This window comes from Monodelphis domestica, chromosome 7 (genome assembly GCF_027887165.1).
Source record: "Monodelphis domestica isolate mMonDom1 chromosome 7, mMonDom1.pri, whole genome shotgun sequence".
NCBI lineage: Eukaryota > Metazoa > Chordata > Mammalia > Didelphimorphia > Didelphidae > Monodelphis > Monodelphis domestica.
Genome location: NC_077233.1, coordinates 50,806,905 through 50,827,978, shown reverse-complemented (window position 1 = coordinate 50,827,978; position 21,074 = coordinate 50,806,905). Strand labels below are relative to the sequence as shown.

General features: G+C 40.0%; 1 protein-coding gene across 2 annotated transcripts in view; it reads right to left on the bottom strand.

Annotated features, from left to right (window-relative positions):
• The window catches only part of LMCD1 (LIM and cysteine rich domains 1), an 88,029-nt gene extending 75,813 nt beyond the window's left edge, over positions 1–12,216 (bottom strand). Inside the window, exon 1 of one of the 2 annotated variants that reach the window (XM_001374941.5) lies at positions 11,759–12,216. In XM_001374941.5, the coding sequence (XP_001374978.3) occupies positions 11,759–11,785 (27 nt within the window). In that variant the 5' untranslated portion in view covers positions 11,786–12,216. The remainder of the gene's footprint in view (positions 1–11,758) is intronic. The other variant, XM_007500143.3, reaches the window with a different exon arrangement.
• Positions 12,217–21,074: the final 8,858 nt, after the last annotated feature.

Sequence of the window (21,074 nt, the reverse complement as noted above, 5' to 3'; positions counted from 1 at the left end):
CCACTTATTATAGATCTTCCAGCCAAGTCTAGATGAACACTGGTGGAGAATACTGCAAAGGGAACTCTTCAGGGCTAGGTTAGACCAAAGATCTTTTAGAAACACTTCTAGATTAGAGAGTCTGTGATTTTTTTTAAGCAGGAAACCTTGGACAAGAAAGCATGCCCAAGTGGGTCATTGTCCCTGGAGCTAATAGAGGTAGCTACTGAAATGGAAAAAAAAATAGGAATCACAAGTAAAGGAAAGGAGCCACAGTATCCACCCACATAACAATTTTGCTGAAAGTCTGATATGTGCCTCATTAGGGTTAGAGGCTCATAGTAACTGAGAAAGGGCTTTTCAGTGACAGCCTGATGTTAAGGCATAAAATGGAAACCCTTGTCACTTGGCAGCTTTGAGTTAATCACTCTTCACAGATCCCCCTTCTATGACTGATTGATCCAATGAATGAAGGACAACCATACTGGATGGGTTTCCCTTTCAAGGTTGTTGTGGGGAGGGGGTGGAATTCTAATGAATAAAGGCTTTCCATTTTTATTACTCCCAAGGATTTTAAAAAGGTGCTTTCCCCACCATGACCACAGATTGTAGGAGAGCTCAGGTTTTGAGGTAGCTAGTGGTACAACAGCCTGGAGTCAGAAAGACCCTGATTAAATCACTTAAATTCTCTTTGCCTCAGTTTCCTCAACTATAAAGGAGAGATAATAATAGCAACTACTTCACAAAGTTGTGGTAAGGATCAAATGAGATAACATAAGTAAAAAGAAAAGTGCTTGACTCATACTAGGTGTGATATAATTATTTATTCCATTTTTATTTCCTTATCCTATTATTATACCTATTTTTTAAAGAGACTGAGTCTTGGAGAAAGAAGTGATTTGCCCCATGTTTATGCAAAAAGGAAGTACCAGAGTCAACATTTGAACTCTGGTCTCCTGACTCCAAGTCCAATATAAAAACACTTTAAAACGATAAAGTACTATGGACATGTTTGTTGTTGCTCAGTTGTTTTAGTTGTGTCTGACTCTTCATGACCTCATATGAACTAAGAACATTTTTGGCAAAGAAAATGGAATAGTTTGCTGTTTTCTTTTCTAGTCCATTTTATAGATGAAGAAGGCAAATAGGGTTAAGTGACTTGCCCAGGGTCAAATAACTAGTTAATGTTTAAGACCAAATTTGAAATTAGGAAGACTCATCTTCCTGACGTCACTTAGTTGCCCCATAGATATAGTACATTTCTATAATTCCTCATATCTCTTTAAAAATATAATAAAAACCAAGAATGTCATTACTGATTTTTGTAGGCTACAGAATATCTAACTTCAACTAAGATATCTAGGGGAAAAGTCTAATTCTTCTTCTGTGTAATGGTGCTCCAAATATTTGAATAGAGCTATCAATATTCCCTCTTTCTTGAAATTATTTTGCATTACTTTGGATATTCTTTGCATTTACTCATCTATCTAACATCTATCTATGTATCCATGTATCTATATATCTATGTATCTTTGTATGCATGTATCTGCCTATTGATCTATCCATCTGTCTATCTTTCTATCCATCTATCCATCTGTCTGTCTGTCTATCTATCTATCTATCTATCTATCTATCTATCTATCTATCTATCTGTCCATCCATCTTCCCATCTATCCATCCATCTTTCCATCTATATCTGTCTGTCTATCTATCTATCTATCTATCTATCTATCTATCTATCTATCTATCTGTCTGTCTGTCTGTCTGTCTCTGTCTGCCTGCCTACCTTTCTGCCTGGCTCTCTACCTGTCTGTCTGTCTGTCTGTCTGTCTGTCTCTATCTCTGTATATATCTATCTTTTTATTCATCCATCTGTTTGTCTGTCTGTCCATCTATCATCTATCTTCCCATCTATCCATCCATCTTTCCATCTATCCATCTATCTATCTGTCTGTTGGCCTCCCTATCTGTCTATCCATCCATATTCCCATTTATCCATCCATCATTCCATCTATATCTATCTGTCTATCTATCTATCTATCTATCTATCTATCTATCTATCTATCTGTCTGTCTGTCTGTCTGTCTGTCTCCATCTGCCTGCCTACCTTTCTGCCTGGCTCTCTACCTGTCTGTCTGGCTGTCTGGCTGTCTCTATCTCTGAATATATCTATCTTTTTATTCATCCATCTGTTTGTCTGTCCATCTATCATCTATCTTCCCATCTATCCATCCATCTTTCCATCTATCCATCTATCTGTCTATCTGTCTGTCGGCCTCCCTATCTGTCTATCCATCCATATTCCCATTTATCCATCCATCATTCCATCTATATCTATCTGTTTATCTATCTATCTATCTATCTATCTATCTATCTATCTATCTATCTGTCTGTCTGTCTGTCTGTCTCCGTCTGCCTGCCTACCTTTCTGCCTGGCTCTCTACCTGTCTGTCTGTCTCTATCTCTGAATATATCTATCTTTTTATTCATCCATCTGTTTGTCTGTCTGTCCATCTATCATCTCTTTCCATCTATCCATCCATTTATCTCTCTCTAATATACCGATACTACCTAATTACATGTCCAATCTCCAGTAGTATGTAAACTTCTTGAAGACAGGAGACTGATTTTTAAAAAATAACAACATCCCCAAACCTTTGTTTTATTTGTCTCTTTACTATTGTCTCATCTCCCGCATCCCTCCTACATTAAAATGTATGTAAACTCTGGGAGGATAAGGGCTACCCTGTTTGCAACAATATCACCAATTCCAAGTCCAGTGGCTAGAGCCCAGAAGGCACTTACATTTTTGTTGAATTGAATTCACAGTCTATGCTTGATTTGTATTCCATCCTCAAAGGGAATTTTAACAAAAGCCCAATGTTTAAGTACAGACAACCGAGATCAGTCCATAAACAAACAGGCAGTATTAGAAACAGCTGCCATCTAACCAGAGTGCTCAGCTCTTTCTCTTCAGATTGAAGCATTTACTAATGGGTTCCTCAGTGTCCACAGGCCTATGAAATAGACATAGTATTTCCTTTTAAAGTATGTCCGAGTGGGGGCTTGGGCCCAGTGTTTTGCTTGGTTCTGATTCCCATGTTACAAGGCAGACCATGAGTCAGACCAATTAGACAAGCAATGATACACATCCCAGAGGCCAAGTACGTGCCCTGGACTTGTATTTCCTGGAAGCTCCAAGACAGCAGATCTCTAGGATTCTTTTGAAGGCCAAATCTAGACATAAGAAATGAGTGGAGCCCATTTACATGTGGTAAACAGACTTTGAGTATGTTAGCACCAACTTTGTAGTCTTTTCTTAGGAGGTTTTCAGGTTTAAAGTTGTGTTCTTGGTTCCTTTCAATTTCTCTCTTGGATTTCTCTCCATCTGCCTCCAGAGTTTAGCCGTCTATGGGGGAAGCAGGGGACACCTCAGTGGCCTGCAGGGTGACAGCAACAGCTGCCTCAGGCCCCCATCAAAGGGCTAGCCCCACAGGATGGCATTAACTTGCTGTTAATAGGCATCTGGCCTGGACCAACAGAGATCAGTGCAAAGTGGGTGGTCAGAAGAGGAAGGAGTTTTGGGGCAACATCTGGGGAGTTTGGTGCATCCTGAATCAGACTTTTTCTATAATCTATAATCTGTATAGGCAGCCTATAACAATAACCACTGACCCCTAGAATCCTTGCATTAACAGAATCTCTGCCTACTGCCTGAAGAGGAAAGCCAGTTTGCCACAGATTCTGTCTTATTGTGGATTGTATAAGCTAATAGTTCAGAGAATCTAGGCTGCTAGAAGAAAGCAAGTGGTGTATGTGTGTGTGTGCGTGTGTGTGTGTGTGTGTGTGTGTGTGTGTGTGTGTGTGTGTGCACGGAACATACAGAGCGTGTTTTTTACAGACATCTACTTTTGTTGTTGCAATAATAATTAATGAGATTTGAGTCATTTATACTCTTCCACCATAGACGTGAATGAGATTAGACCCTGATACAAACTCAGTTATCAGAAATGGCCTTGTGGGAATAGCGAGGTGGTTCAGTGGATAAAGAGAACCAACCTTAGAAATGGAGGACTCAGGGACAAATCTGGTCTCAGATACTTCCTAGATGTGTGACCCTGGACAAGTCACTTAACTGCAGTTGCCTAGTCATGACCACTTTTCTGCCTCAGAACTGATACTTAGAATTGATTCTAAGATAGAAGGTAAGGATTAAAAAAAAAGAAAAATGACATTGTATATACATGAGATGAGATTGATAGCTCATATGTTGAAAAGATGTTGTAAATTGCCAGCAGATATACTAGAAAGTTCCAGAGCTAAGGGGCAGGTACATAGGTCAAACCCATTTAATCATCAAGTTGAGCCCTTGAGTGGTGATGCCTGTCAGGAATAGAAAAGGAAGGTCTTTTAAAAGAAAGAGTTTATTTTGAAGAATAGTGATTTTCTCACATTCACATTCAGATGTTAAATCTGAAGGCACAGGACTTTGAGCAAAAGTCTTGCTTCTAGTACTTAGTACCTGCATGAAATTGGGCAAATCCCTTAAAGACCTTGGGGCTCCATTTTCTCCACTGTGATAATAGAGAGTTAGGCTAGCCAGATTTTGAAGTCCTACCTACTTCTTGAGCTAAAATCCTCGCAGAATCAATCTTTTGCCTCCAGCAGAAGTACGTTTGGGAGCCATTTTCCCAAGTCCCGAGTTCAAATTCTAGCTGACACTCATTGTATGATGTTAGGCAGAGCACTTCTTTTCTTTGTCCGATAAGAAATAAAAAATGGGGTCAGGTTATGAAGGACTTTAGATTCCAGAGAACTTTTTTTTAAACCCTTATCTTTTGCCTTGGAATTGACACTTGGAACTTAATGTTCCAAGGCAAAAGAGTGGTGAGGGCTAGGCAATTGGGGTTATGTGAATTGTCCATGATCACACAGCTAGAAAGTGTCTGAGGCCACATTTGAACTCAAGACCTCTCAACACTAGGACTGGCTTTCTATAAACAGAGAACTTTGTGTTTGATTCTAGAAGTGATAGAGAATCACTGTAATATACTAAGTAGCAGAGGACATGGTCAGACATTTCAGATTACTTTGAGAGTTGAGTGGAGGTTGGGTTGAAGTGGGAGGGAGTTAGTCAACTGGATAAAGAAAACCAGTGAAAAAGCTATTAGAGTTATTTAGCGTGATTACCCCCCTCCCTCGGAGCATTTTTCTTTTGTAGGTTAAACATTTCTTTCCATTTTTTAAAACTCTTACCTTCTGTCTATGATCAATTCTAAGACAGAAGAGTGGTAAGGGTTTATCAACTGAAGTTGAATGATTTACCTAGGGTCACACAGCTAGGAAGTGTCTGAGGCCAGATTAGAATCTAGGACCTCATATCTCCAGTCCTGGTGCTCTGTCCACTAAGTCACCTATCTGCCCCCCCTCTTTCCATTCTTTTTAATAGTGGTGAGGGATTTATATTCTCTTCATCATTTAATGAGGAGGTGAGCCAAGAAAAGTTTAAACTCCACTCAGTGAATAAGTTTACATCCTAATAGAATCAGAAAAGCTATCTGTTTCTCTCTCTGTCTCTGTTTCTCTGTCTCTCTGTCTCTGTCTCTGTTTCTGTCTCTGTCTCTGTCTCTGTCTCTGTCTCTCTCTGTCTCTGTCTCTGTCTGTCTCTGTCTCTGTCTCTGTCTGTCTCTGTCTCTGTCTGTCTGTCTGTCTGTCTCTCTCTCTCTCTCTCTCTCTCTCTCTCTCTGTCTCTCTCTCTCTCTCTCTCTCTCTGTCTCTCTCTCTCTCTCTCTCTCTCCCCCCCCCTTCTGCAAACAAACTACTAATTTAATTATCTCTGTATATATCGAACCCTACCCTCCAGCATATAACCTCCAAGATGGCAGGAGCCATGTTGTTTTTCCTTTATGATCCCAGATCCTATCACAGTTCCCTGGACACAGCAGACCCCTAAAAGATGTTTGCTGAATCGGTTGGCTCTGTGCTGATTCTGAAACTGAAGGATTAAAAAGCTGAGGTTGGCAGCTGTTCTCCAGATTTTAATGATCCCTATTCTCCCCTAAGCCACAGGTAATCTAAAGTTGGCTGCCTTTGCAAATGTCAGTTGCAAATCTTCAACCAATCTGGGAACTGAAGCCTATCCACATAACACAGTAAAAATCCTCAACTTTAAAAGTCAGATCTTCAGAGTTAATTTTCATAGTCAATGGCACAGGGAGAATTCTCCTCTAGTTTGGGTCTGAGGAGCTGTACCTATGGGCATCCTTCCAATGTCATAGTAATTAAAGTCTTTAAGGGATAGCTTAGTATGTTTTGAAGATGGAAGGAGCCAATGTCAATTCCCCAGGAGCCATGTTTATGTTGGATCACTTGCCTGGAGATCCTGCCAAGAAGCACAGTGCAGGAATGAGAGGTGAAATAAGGGAAGGTCCACTGAGTACCAGGGGGAGAGCTAGCCTGGAGCAAGATAAGGGGAAGACAGCTGTGATGGGGAAAAGTCTAGAGACACTCATTGAGATCTTGGAAGCCACTTGGGATCATAGATTTCAAGCAAGAAGGGAACTTAGAGGTCATTTATTACACTCCTACATTTTACTGATGAAGAAATTGATGGCCAAAGAAATTAGGTGACTTGTCCAAGGTTATATAGATGGTAAATAAAAGAGCTAGAAATTGAACCCTGATCCTCTGACTCCTAGTTATTCAATCAAATTGGATTCATTAGGCACTGTGCTAAGCACTGAGAATAGAAAGGAAAGCCAAAAAATCCCCATCCTTTTCCTCAAGGAGAACATATTCTATTGGGAAAGATGCCAGGTAAAGAATTAGATACCTACAACTTACACATAGACTAGACAAAAGGCAATCTTAGAGAAGACACTAGCAGTAGGAAAGGCCCTCTGCAGTAGGTGCAATTTAAGTTGAGTGCTAAAGAAAGCCAGGAAACTAAGAGACAGAATGAGAAGAAGAGAATTCCAGGCATAGAGTACAGGCAGTGCAAAAGCCAAGACATGGAAGATGGTATATAGCCCATGTGAAGAACATCAAGTAGGCCAGTGCAATTGGATTATAGAGTGTATAGAGGGGAAAGTCAAGGGCAAGAAGACTGGAGAGGTAGAAAGGGGTCAAGTGCTAAGAAGCTATAAATGCCAAACAGAGGAGATTATATTTTGTCCTGCAAGTAATTAAAGCCATTAGAGTTTGGAAAGGCAAAAATGATCTACACTTTTGGAAAAATTGCTTCATCAGCAGAATGGAGAATAGGTTGGAATAGAATGCAACATGAGACAAGAAGGTCAGTTAAAAAGACTGTTGCACAGGCAGTTGGGTGGTTTAGTGAATAGCGAGCCAGGCCTGGAGATGGGAGATCCTGGGTTCAAATGTGACCTCAGACACCTCCTAGCTGTGACCCTGGACAAGTCACCTAACCATAATTGCTTAACTCATTACTTTTTTTCCTTGAAACTATTAGTTTCCATTCTAAGACAAAACATGAGGAGGAAGGAAGGAAGGAAGGAAGGAAGGAAGGAAGGAAGGAAGGAAGGAAGGAAGAAAGGAAGGAAGGAAGAAAGAAAGAAAGAAAGAAAGAAAGAAAGAAAGAAAGAAAGAAAGAAAGAAAGAAAGAAAGAAAGAAAGAAAGAAAGAAAGAAAGAAAGAAAGAAAGAAAGAAAAAGAAAGATGGATGGATGAAGGGACTAGGAAAAAGTCAAATCTGGAATCTAGTGACCCATAGTTCAAATCCATCTCAGTTACTACCTATAATGGGCAGCCCAAAAGCCTTGGTGAAATTTTAAATTGCTAGGTGGTTTAATGGATAGAGAGATAGGCCTGGAGTCAGGGGGACTCAAGTTCAAATTCAGCCTCAGACATTTTTCAATTGTGTGACTCTGGACAAATCACTTAACCACTTTTGCCTCATGTTCCTCATCTATATAATGAACTGCATAAGGAAATGGTAAACCACTCTAGTATCTTTACAAAAAGAAATATCCAAATGAGGTCATGAAAAATCAGACACAACTAAACAACAACAAAAACTACTACTGCTTAAGCATCCTGTTTTACTCATAGCCACCAACAAATCATTAACTCTCTCTGGATCTCAGTTTCTTCATTTGTAAAATGAGAGCATTAGACCATGTGATATCTGAGGTCCCTTCTAGCTTCAAATCTAGGATTCTGGTATTGCATAGGGTTAACAGTGATAAATTGTTTGTTGGTACTTTATTTTAGGTTTCCCAAATTCTTGAACAAATGACTTGGATCAGTGCTTTTCTTGCAATCACTATGTAATAAATGTCGAAGTGGTTAGCAGATTATTTAATGGAAAGAACCTTGGATTTTGTATCAGGAAACACTAGGATCCAACTAGGAAGTGATGGCTTCTGTTGCACCCTGCCCTGCTCAGACCATATGTGGAGTGCTGTGCTCAGCCCCAAGTGGTCATGTTAGGGCTGAATCAATAAAGTTGGAGGTGACCAGAGGAAGACAACCAGGTTGAGGAAATCCCTAAACTTTATGATATATGAAGATCACTTGAATTAACTGGTCATGACCAGAAGGAGATGTTAGCATGAAAAGAGCAGTCATGCAGAATAGGGGTTACCTTTGTTCTGTGCAACCCATTATTAAAACAATGAGGGGAAATTACAAAGATGTAAATTTAGGTCTGATGTAAAGAAACATGTCTGACAATTACAGCTATCCCAAATGCTGAATCAGGAGGTAGTGGGCTCCTTATAGAAGATCTCCAGGTGAAGAATGGGTAGGTTTTTATAGGGTTTATTGTGGAGGGAATTCTTATTCAAGTAGAGTTTGCTTGAGATGACCTTGGAGAGTCTGTGATCCTCTATTGCTGACTAAAAGAATGACAGCTTTAGTATCTTTAGTATGTCTTAATGGAGATCATCACTATGCTACAATGGAAAGAACAATGGATCTGGAGCCAAAGGATCAGGGTTCAAATTCTAGATCTTCCATTTTCTCCTAGCTTGACCCTGGATGAACCATCTGACTTTTCTAGGCCTTACTATCCTCATATGTAAAATGAGGGAGCTGAATTTGGTGTACTCTATAGTCCCATCCAACAAGAAATCAACAATCCTGGTATCTCTCCATTTTATAGTCAGCTGTCTCCCTTTGGACAGCTCTCTCTTTGAGGAGCAAGTCAAGAACAATGATCCCTCAGGTGCAGGTGTCAGGTGTAATCCATTAAGTAAAAGCCAAATCATCAAAGCAAGGCCCTTGGGACACTTCAATGTTATTAGATTTTTGTTTAATTTTATTTTTTATGGAGGGGGATTATTTTTTGTAAGTTAATTAAAATGACTCCATCTCTAATAACATGTCCTTTTCAGCTCTAAATTCCTAGAAAATATTTCAAAATGTCTGTTTAATGCATCCCCCAGCCAAATGAAAAATGGTAGCTCAGTTTTGAGTTTAATAATTAAAAAGGTGATAAAGCATTCTAACATGCATTTGAAGGAACATGAAACTTCTATTCTTTTTAGCACAGCCAACTCCCCCTTTCACATATTTTTCCTTCTTTTTTGTACAGAAGACACTTGGTAGCCTCTAAAGCTATGCTCACTTTTTTGATTGTCACAATCCCAAGAGGCATAAAATATCTTTCCTTTCATCTCTGCACCATCACATATCTTTTCTAAGCCTGTAATTGGATCCTAATGGAAAATCCACCCTGTGTAGGCCAGGGATGTTGGCATTTAATGGTGGTAAGGAGGAGAAAATGTTCTTCCTCTAAGCCAGATAATCCTGTTTTCTCATGCAAAAGAAAACAAAATAGACATACAACAACAACATGGGGTGTCTGGACAGGTTTGGGCCTGCCACCCTTTTTAGCAATTAATCAGCTTGAGTCAAAAGACAAAATTACAAAATTTCTAGAGGTTGTATGGTCTTCTTAAACTGCTGTCTTCACTAGGTCTAGGGAAGAAAATCGGGCAGAAAACATCTGTGGGTGGAACAATCTTTCTTGATTCCCCAGGCCCCAAAACAAAAACAAAAAGATGATCACAATATCACTACTTGGACCAAATATTTTCCCCCCACGTTGGGCATAAATGTCCTTATTTGGGGTCTCTGCTCCCATTACTGACACTAATCAGTTCTGTGATCATGAAAAAGTAACTTACCCTCCCTAAGCCTCAGTTTCCTTATCTATAAAATGGAGTTAATAACTTAATAACTTCCTACTTCACAGAGCTATTGGAAGGCTCACCAGAGCCTTTGCAGACTTTAAAGTGCTCTGTATCAGTCTCATTTATAATTCATCAACTATCTGTTATTATTTGTCTAATTCTCTTTTTGGTGGAGTTCAGACAGATTTGCTCTTAGGACAGTTATCCTATTTTCTGTTATATTTAATGTTATTTCACACCCACATTAAAGAATTGACATATAAGATAAAAGCAGTTGTTGGCATTGCAGATCATGGGCGTTCCTAGTATAATTTATAGATACTGATCCATTGGCTCTGAAGAAACTTTTAAGCGGTATGTGATGGCAGAGAGGCTGCAGTGGGGATTGGGCCACAAATAAATTTCATTTATGATCACTTCTGGAAAACTTGCCTTCTTAATGGAACTTTGAAATCTGTGGATAGCTCCCTTTCCAGGGTTAATAGCAAGGAAGTACATTGACTGGCATTTCATTTCATCTTCTCTCCTTGCCCAAGTTCCCAGTGGACTCTGTGATTTCCAGTTTAAGTGAAACTACCCTGGTTTTAGAGTCAGAAGGCCAGAATTCAAATCCTGCCTCTACCATACTACCTAAATTATTTAGGACAAGCTGTCTTTTTTCTCTCTGGCTCCCAGTGGCATCTCTAAAATGAAGGATTAGAAGAGGTGATCTGTTAGACTCCTTCCAGTGCTTAATCTTACAGGATGTCACAAGAAACTTGGAAAGTAACTTGAGCATCATATCAGAGTTCTAGTCTCTGCTCTGCTATCATCCAGCTATATGACCTTGGGTAAGTCACGGCTTCTATTCAGGCCTCCAAATCCTCATCTGTGAAATAAGGAGGTTCAACTAGAACCTTTCTATGGTCCCTTCTGGCTCTAGTTTTCATCCTGTAATTCTCAGACTTTTCCTTACTTTTGACTGTGGTTCAGGTAAAAAGCCTGCTTCTGGGCTACGGGAACAAGCAAAGCCTCTCTCTCCTTCAGCTTGATTTCCTCTGACCTGTGATTCTTTACACGCTGCCTGCTGGGCTTCTGGCCAGCTCTTCTCAAGAGGGAAATGTGCAGACCCTGGGGACAGAACCGAGTTCCCTTGTGTTGGAATTGCTGCTCCAGCTGCCAATGTCAGCCACTGAAGAAGCCGTTTTGGCCATGACTGGAGTGAGTGGAGAAACCCCAAGGATGAAAGCAAAAGGAGAATTTCCCTTTTGGCAAAACACATTTTTTAGCTTGAAAAATGGAAAATCCCTCCTTCCCTCCCTGGTGCTGGAAAGCAGGAGAACAGACAAGTTGTGTCTGTCAAATTCAAGCTGCCGTTTAAACTTTCATGAAGACAAGGAGGCAATCGGACTACCTACAATGGTCTGGCTGGGTCTGCGTTGGCTGTGAACTAGTGGCTTTGGGAGCCCATCACCTGAGCGCCTAGAGGGAGCAGGAAGTTTTCATGGTAGCCCTGGGTTGAGTGAGAGCCGGAAAGGAGAGCGAAAATCAAACACTTGATCATCCGGAGAATTACAGGTAAGTTTCAGGCAAGAGGAAAAGCAGGCAGAGAAAGTTACGAGGTAAATAAAATCTCAGCTCACCTTTTGGACTCCAGGGTTCAGATCCATTGCTAATCGGGTCTGCTCTTCTGGAACAGAGGCAGGTTCAGGCTCTGCAGCCCGGTGGACTGACTGCACTTCTGACAGCTCTTGTTTGAATGACTGATGCCTGGGAGATGGTGAGAGATGGATAATAATACTCCAGGTCCAGTTGTGAGCTCTGCACTCAGCCAGTCAGACTCAGGAGGCTTTAATTGGAGACCAGGACTCCCTCTAAAACCTTGCCAGCCAATCGCTGAGGACTCCCCAACTTTTCCAGCCAATCCTAGGGCGCGCTTTGCTCCTTCTGTCACTTTTGCCCGGGAGGCCGAGAGGAGACGGGAGAGGTGTCACCCAGCCTGACGTCAGGCTCAGGAAGCAGAGCCAGCTGCCTGAGGCTTGATTCACATCTGTCCCACTGGACTGGGAGCTGCTGTGTGTGTGTGTGGGGGGGGGGGGGGGGAGATGGGAATTCACACTCCCTGCTCTCCCTCCCTTCCCCTCCCAGCCCCACCCCTCCCTGTGCCTTTGCCTTTAAAGGAAAAGAGAGGGGAGGAGCAGTGGGGATTTAGTAATTCATTCAGGTCAAAAGGGAGAGTGATTTGACCAGGAAAACACGGGTATATTTAGTTAACTTGATCCAAAAATAAACGGTGAGCCAAGCTCCCCTTCCCACCATTTCTGACTTACAGAAGGGGGAAAGGAGGCAAAGTTTGCAGGCTTAGCGTTGACTCAAAGTCCACTCACTTTTTCCAAGGTCTGGCAACATTCTCTGCTAATCTGGGGGATGCAGTCCTGGAGGTGCTTTACAACTTGTTGGAAACAGAATGAGGAGCCCGTAATTAAAAGACTTGGCAGAGATCACCAACCTCCTACGGATAATGTGGCCAAGTCAGTTCCTTGCTCCATAGATGGGGCTGGTGGGCAGCTCATTCATGAAAATGGTGGAAGGGTTCCACTGAATTCAATTCACTAATTCAACTCCACAAACAGGCATTAAGCCTCCACTATGGATAGGGCACTGGATACAAAGACAAGAATAAAATTCATTCCGCCTTTACATTCTCCAGGACTGATACAAAATATACTTAGATATAGAGCTGAGACTTCAGAGGCCATTGGGTCTAATCTTTGCATTTTATAGATGAGAAAACCAAGGCCCATGGAGGTAAAATAGCTTTTGCAAAGTAATACAGACAATCATCATCAGAAACAGGATTTGAACCCACATCTTTTAACTCCAAGAAGGGGGCAACTGTGACTCAGGGGTTAAGAGTACTGAGTCAGAAAGATCTGAGTTCAAATCCAGTCTCAGACACAGGCTACCTTTGTGACCTTCCGGAAGTCTCTTAACTTCCATATATCCAGGAGACATCTAAATGTCTCAGTTCATAGAGTGTTCAGACCTTGGACATAGGAAAACCTGAGTTCAAATCTTGCCTCAGATAATTCTTTCCTGTATGACCCTGAGTAAGTCACTTAATCTTTGATTATATGACCAAAGAATCCATTGGATTCACTGGAGAAGAGAATGACAAACCATTGCAGTAACCTTGCCAGGAAAACCCCAGGGATAACTTATGGTGTATGGGGTAATGAAGAGTCAGACAAGACTGAACAACAATAGCCTTGGATTCCAAAGCTATTGCTTACCTCCTTGCATCTCCCTGTCTTCCTTAAATACCAAACCCCAATCCAAATCAATTTGAGGACTAAAAACTGGGGTTACCAAGAGACGGCTTGTGGAGACAGTACCAGCTGAGTTGCCTTCTGCAGGGAGCTTGGGATCTCACAAAGAAGAGAGAGGGGACAGTCATTCAAGTTGATTCAACATTATTGTTGTCATTTACTCTAGAAAAGGTTTTTTTCTGGAGGAAGTACTGGTAAGTATATTGAGAGGAAAAGCCCTGGAGAATAGAGAAGGGTGTGGTGGACTAAGAAGAAAAATATTCTTTTGAATTGGTCTGCTATAGGCGGCACTGCGCAGACCTCATATAATGCTGAGTTTCTCCAGTTCTTGGGATGGAACTTGCTTGTTGCTATTGGGTTAGCTAGTCTTGTAAAACAAAGCCACAAGCCCTTTTCTTTTTATGCCTCCTTGTACAGCGATGGGTCATCATTTTGCTTTTAATGACTATCACAGATCTGGGCCCCTGAAAACATTTTTTTTCTTTCCAGACAGAATTAATCCCAGATCCCTTTAATCTTAGCGAGAGAGAAACATTTCTGTCCATCCTCCTTTCCTTTCCCATTCCCATTTGGAACCTGGCATTGCCACCTGTCTGCCTCATTCCCTTGCCAGAAATTAATGATCACCACGGGGTAAAATACCTCAAATATGAAATGTGTTCTCAGGGATGTGCTGTTCATTAGAAGATGAGGAGGAGGAGGAGAAGTGCTGGGGGTGGGGTTGGAGAGGAGTGCATCCACAGAGCTACTTTTTGCTGAATTCTTTTCTTTAGAATCCTAAATTCTTTGCATGTATCATTCCTTTCCTCTAGAAATTCTTTTATAGCTTACTAAAACAATGACATAGTTCTCACTTCTCAGTACTCATTATCCAATGAAACCCTTCCTTCTGATAAAGTACATTGATGCGTAATCATAGATGATATTATATACCTCCTTCTGTACTGGTGTTTTCCGTCTCTCTGAGGGAAGTGCTATATAATAATTGGTAGTATTTAGGCAGCACTTAATATATGCTATCTCACTTGAGCTTCAAAACCGTGGGAGGTCGGTACTATTCTTATTCCTATTTTACAGATGAGGAAATTGAGGCAAGGGAGATTAAGTGGCTTCCCCAGGATCACATAGCCTAGATTTGCCTGAGGTAAGATATTTCCAATTCCAGGTCTAATACTTTTATCCACTGAGCCTCTTAGATGACTGTGTGCTTTATTAAGAGTCAAAGTTGGTCATTACTGTGGGTATCATTTATTAGTGTTCTTTACCTTTACTCCTTGGACACGTTCTTGAAAGTGGCTTTCACCAGTTGATCACCTTCTCTCAATACTGACGACGAATGGGCCAATGTTCTGAAGACCTTTCTCTTTTTTCATAGACCACCTCTAACGATTCTCTTGATGATATTGTTTTTCAAAGGGCGGTACCTTAAAATGATAAAAGGTCAGAATGTCAAATGTTGGAGGGGATGCAGGAAATTGGGACACATACATTGTTGTGTGCAGAGCTGTGAACTGTTCTAACCATTTTGGAGAGCAATCTGGAATTACACTCAAAGAGTTATCAAACGGTGTGCCTTTTGACCCAATAGGGCCACCAGTAGGTTGATTTCCTAAGGTGATCAAAGAAAAAGGAAAAGAAGTTTTATGTCCTAAAATATTTATGGAAGCTCTTTTTGTGGTGGCAAAGATCTGGAAATGGAAGGGATGTTCATCAACTGGGGAATGGCTGACTAAGTTGTAGTATATGATTATAATGGAATACTATATGTTGCCAAAAGAAATGATAAACAAGTTGACCACACACACACACATACACACACGTACACACACACACACCAACAACCTGGAAACACTTATATAAAGTGATACAAAGTAAATTGAGCAGAACCAGGAAAACATTATATAGAATAACAACAATGATGAAAGATGATCAACTGCGAATGACTTAACTATTATCAACCAGGCAAGGATTTATGACAACTCCAAGGAACTCGAGGAAAAAGAATATCTACCACAAAAGAAAAAACAGAGTCTGAATGTGGATCGAAACATACCATCTTCTCTTTATTTCCTCCATGGATTTTTCTCTAAAATAAGTTATAGTGTCTTATTTTAAAACACGATGAACAGGGAAATATGTGTTATATGGTAATATACATACAGTCTATACTACCTTCTTGAAGAGGGGTGGGAAAGTGAAAAAAAAAAGATTTAGACATGGATTTGTGGATGAAACTACTGTAAGAATCTGTTTTTCTTGGATAAACATTTATTATAACTTAGTACACATTTTAATAAACTATATGTATATTTATTGTTATATTGCATATTATATCATACATACAATTAAAATAAATAGTAATTTTAAAAACCATGAAAAAGTTATATGAAATTTTGAAGAATGAAATGAGCAGAGTTTAATGTAACAAACTAATTAATTAACTTAAAAAGAGAGAGAGCTAAATTAAATAAAGTGGGTTGAGAATGACACCAGAATGGTACAACGAAATTAGAAGATCTGCATTTGAAATCTGCTTTTACATCTTACTACCAGTGAGCCCTTGGCCAAATCATTTAATCTAGAGGCAGCTATCTGGTGCAGTAGATAAAGCATTCAACTTGGAATCAGGAAGTCCTGAGTTGAAATCTCACTTCAGACTTGCTGTATGATCCTAGACAAGTCACTTGATGTCTCTGTGCCTCAGTTTCCTTATTCATTAAATCAGAAAATTAATAGTATCTACCTCCCAGGATTGTCATGAGGACAAAAGGAGATAATATATGTAACATACTTTGTAAATATTAGAGTGCCAAATAATTGCTAGCTATTATTAACCTCATTGGGTTTCAGTGTCCTCTTTGTTAAAATGAAGTCATTGAATTAAATGACTTCAAAACCAAGCAGCATTATTGAAGATTATCTTTTCCCAATCATCAAACTAATAAAGATTTAAATATAAGTAGAACCCTGTTGTTATGGCCTTGCATTTTACTCGATGAAAGACTTTCCTGTCTCCTGTGAATGAGAGAAATAGACCAAGACTGAGGAAAATGAAATGCAAAAGAAGAAGAGCTCAAGAAAGCAGATAGAATCTTTCAGACCCAGACCCTATGTGAAAATCAATTATTCTATTGGTAAAAGAGAGGGTTCACTTTAGAGCCAAGAATTCCTACCTCTGGCACATTGCAATTCTGTGAGCTTTGGCAAGTCACTGAACCTCTTTGTGCCCCACCTCACTTTTTGAGACTGTAAGTCTTAGAGATTCATGGAGATGGCTTTTCTACCAATCTGTTTCTTTGGAAAGAGCTTCTATCATGGGTTCTTCTTACACTGATGAAATCATAGGTCTGGACTACTTCCCCCCTTCCCCCAAAGTAGGGTTCTATTAAATGGAATGCAAACAGACATGAGCCAAGACAAGCACTGACTAATGAGGACAACTTCACCATGAATAGCCCTTTCAATAGCAAGGTCTAGGGATGGTGGTAATCACACAGGCAAGGCCTGGAAGCCAGGAGCCCTTCTAAATGAATCAAAGAGGGATTTGTATATATGATATTTTTCTCTGGTATCTTTACAAAGGGAAAAACAAACAAATAAACTTCTCCCAAAAGTAATTTCCTGTCACCTCTTCAGCAATCCTTCTTGCCCTTTATCTTGGTTAACTGTAATGACTGGCCTTCATGTAACATTGTAGGTTTTAATAATACTAATAGTATTTACATTGAGTTTTAAGATTTTCAGAGTTATCCATAGCATCCCATTTGATTTCAACAACTCTGTGAAAAGTTGTTATTCCTTTTTTTTACAGATGAGGAAACTGAGGCAGACAAAAGTTGAGTGACTCGCCTAGAGTTGCACTGTAATGTAATTATCTGAAGCAGAATTTGAATTCAGATTTTCCTAACTCTCATCTCAGCTGGGCTGCTTTACAAAACACTTTAGTTCATTATCTCATCTGAATCTCATAGCAGTCCTATGAGGAAGGGTATGATTATTTAGTTGTGTCTACCTTTTTTAGACCCCATTTTTTTTTTGCAAAGATATTGGGTAGTTTGCCATTTTCTTAATTCATTTTACAGATGAAGAAACTGAGGCAAACAGGGTTAAAGGACCTCCCCAGGGCCAAACAGCTAGTGAGTGTCTAAAATTAGAGCTGAACTCACAAAGAAGAGTCTGGCTCCAGGTCTAGCACACTAACCATTGTACTACCCAGCTGCATAAGGCAGGTAGTACAGAAATTTTTATCTTTCTTTTCCTGTGGTGAAATGACAAAAAGCTGATACATGGGAGTATCTGCATTTGAATCTTAGTCATCTGACTCTGTAGTATCATAATATTACAGGATCATGGATTTAGCGTTGGAAGAGATTTGGGAAGCCAGTGGGTTCAATCTCATCATTTAACCAGCAAGAAAAAAGGCTTCCAAGGATTTGTTTAGTAGCAAAGTGACTATGTATCTGATTTAGGATTTGAACTGAGGTCTAAACCCAATGCTGTATTCACTATCTCATCCAATTGTCCAAAAATAGATGAGGAAACTGAGGCTAACAACAAACTAAGGCCTTGCCCAGGGTCACACAGGAAGCCTGTGTTAGAATTTTAACCCAGGCCTTCCTGACTTGGAATCTAACTCTCTGTCTTCTATATCATGATTCTCCCCAATCCTGGCCAATAGCCTTTCCAGGACATTCTGCAATCTTGTCAATAACCACTGTAAACCTTAAAATTTCTTAGACTTATGAATGTTGGAGATTTCACCATTGGGAAATTTCATACTTGGAAAAAATTTCCTACTGATAGTAAGAACTCTATTGGAATGTGAAACCCCTTGGCATGGGAGGATCCTTCTCCTCCCTACTTAAGACTACTTTAGGACAGAAACCTTTTGCTAAACAATGGAAAGGGCTTTGACCTATGCTTAAGCATAGAACAGCAAGTTCTTTGAGTCATGATTGATTTTAGAATTGATACAATAGAGATACTTGGCATGACAGAACCAGGTCTTGGAAAATACAATCTCCACCCTACTTAGAGTAACAGGATTTAGGAAGGGCTGCAGCAAGATCAAGATTTAATTATTTGAGAATATGACCTTCAACAGACATGTGCAAAGCCACAGACCTCTGGGCGGTCCTGGGTTAAACTAGAGCCACCATTGGAACAGGGGAGACATCGACAGTGATTGGTAGATGTGAGAACTGAGGGGAGGGAACTTAGATAGTTTCCTGAAAGATACTGGGGTCTGAGGACAGAAGGAGGAGGGTTTTTTGCTCAAGGAGGTTTTGCTCTGAAGGAGTCTGAGAGGAGAGAGGTCCTGGAGGGAGAGCTCCTGGAGAGGTCTTGAAGGAGGTTGTAGAAGGAGAACTCAGGAGGAGTCAGGAGGAGAATTCTCTGGAACATTTCTTGAAAGGAGGCTCTCTTGAAGGTGGAGCCTGAGGTTGGCATGAGAAGCCTTACCTAGAGAGATCTTGGGTGAGTGATAAAACCAACTGACTGATTTATTAATTCTTATTCCTTTCTTACTTTCTCTCTTTTTCTATTGATTAATCAGTGTATTATAAATTAAATTTCTCTATAAAACCCAGTTGGCTTGGGCATATTCATAAATTGGGAATATATTCCCTGGCGACCATCTTATATTTATATAAACCCAAGACACAATAGAAAACATATTTCAGTGGTCATAATTGTCATATATTTCCCTTGCTCCCAAAACATTTTAATTATCACACCACTTCCCCCCTCTTAAATTCCTTTAGCACACACATGTTTCTATTTATTCTATTTGATCTCCCAAGATCCCCCAAACAAAATTGGACTAGGTAGGCAGGTACTAAATATTTTTACTTTCCAAGAGGGAGTTTAGAACAAATGAATATGTCTGGTACATAACCGATACTTTATAAGTATTAGTTGACTTAACAAATATTAGTCCATCCCACAAAAAAAAAAAAACCAATTGATTTTAAATCACATTTTCTCTATAATAAATTATGAAAATTCATTAAGACTTCATTTGGGGGCAGTTGGGTGGCTTAGTGAATAGTAAACCAGACCTAGAAATGGGGGGGTCTTGGGTTCAAATTTGACCTCAGACATTTCCTAGTTGTGTGATCCTAGGCAAGTCACTTAAGACCAAATACCTAGCCCATACCACCCATCTGCTTTGGAACTGATACTTAGAATTGATTGTAAGACAGAAGGTATGGGTTAAAAAAGGCTTCATTTGAAATAATTTACATTTATATAGTGCTATAAGATTCATATAATGTTTTCCTCAATGATGACCCTACAAAATAGGGGTATAAATATTGTTCTCTCTACTTTACAGATGAGACAATAAGACTCAAAGCAGCCAAGAACTTTGCCCAAGATCACACAGCAAGGAAATAGTGGAGGCAGGACCAGAACTTGGTCTTCCAGCTCTTGGTTGGAGGGGTTTTTATTACCTACACTTCACTGGAATGTGAAAGATACACTCTGAACCCCTACATGTCTCCAGAAATGATATTCTTTCATTAATGAATATTTCATATTGGTTTGACATAACTAAATTTAGATATCATGTTGCATTGGTCTAACTACAAATATTGGGTTAGAATTCTAATTACATAGACTCCTAGTTCAAGGAGGCAACTATGTGGCTCAATGTATAGAATACTAGACCTGGAATCAGGAAGACCTGCGTTCAGATCTAGCCTCAGACACTTCTCAGCTGTGTTACCTTGGGCAAGTCACAACCTCTGATTGCTTAAGAAAAAGGATCTATTGCCTCAAATGGAAAAGGAAATGTAAAACCATTCCAGTATCCTTGCCAAGAAAAGATAGCTATGGTCCATGGATTCCCCAAGAGTCAGACACAACTGAATAATTAAAGAACTAATGTTAATTGTCCTAACTTTAGAGATCACCTTCTCCAACTCCTTCACTACTTTTTTTTTATTTGAAGAAATAGACTCTGAAGAGTAGGATTTCTTCCAGTTCATACATGTATGCCAGTGCCAAAATTCAGTTGTAGGGTGTTTGATTCCAACTTCAGTCTTCTTTCCATTAAGCCATGCAGTCGATTCCTCTGTCAACAATCAAGGCAGAGTTACCTATCCTCTTTTTAAAATCTCCAGATGGGGTCTCTTGGAATATAACCATGCTGAGTGAAACACCCCTAGTGACTATTATCTGTAACCTAAGGGTCTCTCATCACAACTTGTGGAATCTGACATCACTGGACACCCAGGGAGAGAGACTTAAATCCTAGGGTCATGGAGAGAAAGTCTATAGAACTGAAAAAGACTTCTGGTCTACTTTGTTTCCAGGCAAGCAAAGCATTATCAAAGTTATTATAGATGTGGCGGGGAGTCTGTAGTTTTCTCTCCAAAAAATATTGCTAGGTTAATGTGTGGATTTCTCCCTTGCCTCCACTAGCCTATTTCCCTCTTTAGGATGACAAGGGAAGAAACCCTAGAGGGATTCAAAGGACAACCGGGGGGGGGGGGGGATCTGGATCCTTTGTAAAGCTTTGACAACCCTGTGAAACTCGTGTTGCTTGGCGAAGGACTATATCACCTCATAATTCATCCTGGCCCAGTGTAGCATCGCTGATGGAGATCTATTTGAAAATGACAAGGGT